The sequence below is a fragment of the Vitis vinifera genome, chromosome 2, assembly GCF_030704535.1.
Source record: "Vitis vinifera cultivar Pinot Noir 40024 chromosome 2, ASM3070453v1".
NCBI classification, from domain to species: Eukaryota; Viridiplantae; Streptophyta; class Magnoliopsida; order Vitales; family Vitaceae; genus Vitis; species Vitis vinifera.
Genome location: NC_081806.1, coordinates 15,774,597 through 15,779,092, shown reverse-complemented (window position 1 = coordinate 15,779,092; position 4,496 = coordinate 15,774,597). Strand labels below are relative to the sequence as shown.

The 4,496-nt window shown below is 38.4% G+C and overlaps 1 protein-coding gene across 1 annotated transcript; it reads right to left on the bottom strand.

Annotated features, from left to right (window-relative positions):
- Positions 1-1,474: 1,474 nt before the first annotated feature.
- On the bottom strand, positions 1,475-3,871 carry LOC104882569 (protein ENHANCED DISEASE RESISTANCE 2-like). Its single transcript, XM_010666486.2, has 3 exons — positions 3,708-3,871; positions 1,712-1,807; positions 1,475-1,609 (listed from the first exon to the last, which is right to left on the bottom strand). Exons 1-3 carry the CDS (start codon positions 3,822-3,824, stop codon positions 1,490-1,492), a joined length of 333 nt encoding a protein of 110 aa, XP_010664788.1. The 5' UTR covers positions 3,825-3,871; the 3' UTR covers positions 1,475-1,489.
- Between the last annotated feature and the right edge of the window lie 625 nt (positions 3,872-4,496).

Genomic DNA, 4,496 nt, shown 5'->3' with positions numbered 1-4,496 from the left:
TCCGGATAGGAGAAGCGCGCCATGTGTACTCTTGGGGAAATCCGGATTGGGTAATCCGGATGAGAATACGTACCACGTGTCACCAAGAAATGTGTGTCACGCGGCCTCAGGGGGAGGGGTCCCCCTACACAAGCTACATGTAATCTAGACTGGAGTTTCAATGCCTTTACAAGTCCTTTCACAATGCTCCTTCCATAAGCACTAAACCAACTATAATGTGAAGTCTTCCACCTTTCCTCCTATCCTCACTACAAACTCATAATGCCGATTGGACTGCTCCTTGCTCATAAGTTGTGGGGAGCACCTGAAACTTCCAAAAAGGATCAAGATTGCAAATCATAAGTCTCAAGCCTCTGTGCCAGAGAAAGAGATGAATACAGTCGCCATCCTTCTTAACATACAACACTGATTAGCAATGATTCTTCCCCTGCTCACCAGCGGGCATGGTAAACATCATTTTCCAAACTGCTGTACTCATGAAGAGTGCCACTGTCGCATGTGCCAAAAAACCCCAAATCTCCTGGATAGTCAACATTTCCTATTCCCTATCGCCACAAGAAGTGATTTACCAAAAAATTATTTTATTCGAAGTCAGGTTCCACTCAATTGCATCAACTGTACCCCAATTCATCCTTAGCTTTGATAAAAGTGATTCAGCAGATATCCTACTTTTATCTGCAGTAAGATTCCACTCAATTGCATCACCTCAGCCCCAGTTTTCCACCCCACCATACTACAGATCACTTCAATATTTCCCAGTTGGGAAGAACCCTGATAAAGCTTGGACTGCAGTTTCTCCCACTCCTCTCCAACCTAAGAATCAGTATTTTTCCACTTCTCTACTTAACTGTAACTCTGAACAGATTAGGAGATCACTCCTTCAACAGTGTCTTCCCTGATGCATGATCATGCCATAACAACAACTGAGCAAAACCACACAAACCCCTTTCTCACACCTTCCACAACCCTATCCCAACAAATCTCCTACCTCTCGTGAACACCAAAACTCCTTCCCTCGAATTTCCTTAACACTAATTTCATTCACTAACCTTTTCTTCCCCCAAATCTTCAAAGCTATTTCCTAACAATGTTCTACTCATCCCTCCACTTTCAACAAACAGACCACCTCATATTTAACCAAGTGGGTCTTTCTTGCCTCCCCATCCCTTCCCATAAAAGTTTCTCTGTAACTCACCAAGTTGGTACATGGTGATGATTTTAGTACTATAAAAACACTGACATTCCTGTAAGTTATCCAAATTAAAAAGTTTCTTGAATCAGATAAAATATATATAGTTATTGGTTTAAAATAATATAAGCAGGTTCCAGGGCTTGTGCAACAACTTGGCAGGTTTAGACTTTGTCATCTCTAATTAGACAGTCAGTACATGATTAGCTCTCCTGTAAGTGAATCCTTGCTTATGTCATTGAATATAATCAACAACTTATGTAGGAAGTCCTGATCAACACTCAGTTAAGATGGTCAGGATTAATAAAGAGAACATACCTGTACAAGGAAAGCCATGTCAACAACCAAGTTAGGAATTGCACCATTTACAAAGGCCAAAGCTCCATCAACAACAGTTGAAGAACCAAAATCAACATCAATCTACAGAAAATTGAGTGATGTTAAACTACAGTATTCCTGAGTGAATTTCAGAATTTTTCTGAAGGTAAAATCATATACTATAGAATTGAGAAGGGCCTTTACCTCCAAGTACTTTGGACCACGGATATAATTGCAATCAACTACTTTTCCTAGGAAATGAGGGGTGCTTCCAACAATCCGGCGCACCATCCATGGAGCCTGCATGAAACAGTATAGAAAGAACAAGCCCAGAAGATAGAGATGTCAAAGAGCACAAAGAAGCAGAAAACAGAATTGGAATAATATTCTAGTGAGGATGAAGAGAAAAAACTGCCCACATCAATATAAGGTTTCATGAAAATGAGATGGCATGTTTTTAAGGGCCATCAAGAAACCCATTGGATACCAGCCACTAATGCATCCTAAGGCTGTGAACTATGTTGAGTCAACATGAAAATCCATAGATAGGACAGGTTCAGTTCAATGACGTAATAGTTTGTACTGAAACTTGGGAATGTTTAAGGTCCGGATGGTGAATTTGGGCTGGGTTCAAATATTTACTAACCCACCCAAGCAAAACCAAGAAATGCTTGAGGAAGCAAAGTTAGTTTAACTAAAATAAATATATTGCATCATTATGATAGGTCCTAAGTAACGATGGAAATGGTGAGTTATAAAACGTTTGAGAGGAGATCAAAAAGGGCTAAAAAGAGAGCAGATGGAGAAAGATGATAGTGCCCCAAGGACGGCTTAAGCTCGTACAGGAAATCTCAAGGACTCAAGATGGGTGAAGAGTACTCTTTGGATAAACAAAAATCCTTCTTCAATGAGCCATCTACAACCCTTTATGTTGAACAACCAATTATCCTAAAAGCATAAGGTTGTAGTAGGCCCACAATGTATGTGTATATCATGCACTCTTAACACCCTCCTTTAAGTGTAGCCTCCATTAGGCTTACACTCCGGGCGTACGTGTGAGCTTAATAAACTGAAGAATTAAATAGCCTCATTTAGGCTTAATAAATTAAGGAAATAAATATGTCATGAGGTTCAAAGACATGACCTCCCACCAAATGAGACTCTGATAGAATATTGGTGAATTAATTATCCTAAAAATTTAAACTTGTAAGATTTGAGCACATGATGTATATCATGTAGTCTACACCTTATTTAAGAGCCCATATTCATAGACTTAACCAATGAGAGGTCTTTGATAGTTATTGACTTGGGAGGCCCATGCTAACCACAAGAACATGCTAAACCAATCAAAAATCTCCTGGGTATATTGAATCAAGGGCCATGACTAGGTTTGTCACAGAAACAGGTCAACCTCACATATAGTGCATCAAACATAAATGGTGACATACCCCTTGGACGTGGTGCTCCCCTCTCTCAATTCAGTTGGAATGGGCATAATTCGTGCATAGTCCATTACTCTCGAGGAGCGTCCAACTCTATAACCAAATCAAGATCCTTGAACCAATTTCAAGTAATCAATAATAGCATCTAACCAATGGATCAACACTCGTTGCATCTTAGCACATGAAGCAAATTGTCACATGCTAATACAAAATTTGGATATGGTGATGTAATGTAGGACACTTGGCGCAGTTCAATGAGAATCCAATGTATCAAATCAGAACATCTGGCACATATGCATGGATCTATTGAAGTATTTAAATAATTTATGGTCCACAAGGAGAGTGTAAATTAGACTTAACAACCTGCAGTTAGTTATTTAAATAATTTATGGAAGCAATTAAGCATTTAATCTATTGAAGTATGCATGGATCCAGTTGAACAAAAATAATAGTAATAATAAAGAAGTAAATTAATATGACAAAACCTGATTACCACTGCAACTTCAAGCATGACTTTACATGCTTGCTAACCAATTTATTATCCACCCAAACCACATTATGAAAGAAGTGCAAATGCACATGTGTGGCATCTTAGCTTAATTCTATACTTCTGAGGCATAAAAGATCTGCTAAGAAGTAATCAGCATGATCATCCAAATATAAATTATTGAGCACCGCAAGCAGGAGTGAGGACTGCCTGCAACAGTCCTGACATTCTATTTGAGCATCCTTCAAAAACTGGAAAATGTAGAAAGTACCTTGGGAACTGATGGGATGAGCTTCAGCCTGCTATTTCGGAACTCATCATAACCATCAACAAATCGTCGCAACAGGGATCCAGTTACTAATTCCTTAGTTACAAAATAAAATATCATACTGTAGTGTGTTGAACCGGGTACCTGTAAGATTACAACTTTTACTCCTCTTCCAGCATGCAGAAGCACCTAGTTAAAAACTAAAATGTTATGGAGAAAAGAAACTTACTTGCAGATTTATGACAATAGTGAAAAGTCCTTTCTCTGATGCAACCTACACAGACATTTATAAACAAGAACATAGTTATATTCTAGCACACAAAGAAATAAAAAATACCTAGAAAAAATATTTTTCAGTATATTTATATTAGATTAAGTGGTATAGATTCTAAAAAAATGAACAGATGATGAGACTCTGATCCTTTAAACAAGTTGTGTATGATTCAATGGAGAACCAACTTATTCAGTTTGGTCAAGTAAAATTTTTTATGATTAGGCCAATATGAGCCTAGCTTCCTAAGAGGAAAATCCAGGACAGATAATCCAGATTTGAAGAGCTTCTCCTTAGGTTGTAGAAAGAAAACATTCCTCAACGATACCCCCACCACAAACACAGATGAAAAAAAAAAAGGTGGGGGGTGGGGGGGAAGAGTGATGTAGGACAACCCTAGGATGCTTACCTACACTCAAATAGGTGGGCTAGGGTTTTTCATTTTTTTAGGATTTAAGGAGAGGAACGAGGGATAAAGTTGATGGTAGAGAAAGATAAAATAAAAAATATAGAGAAAGAAG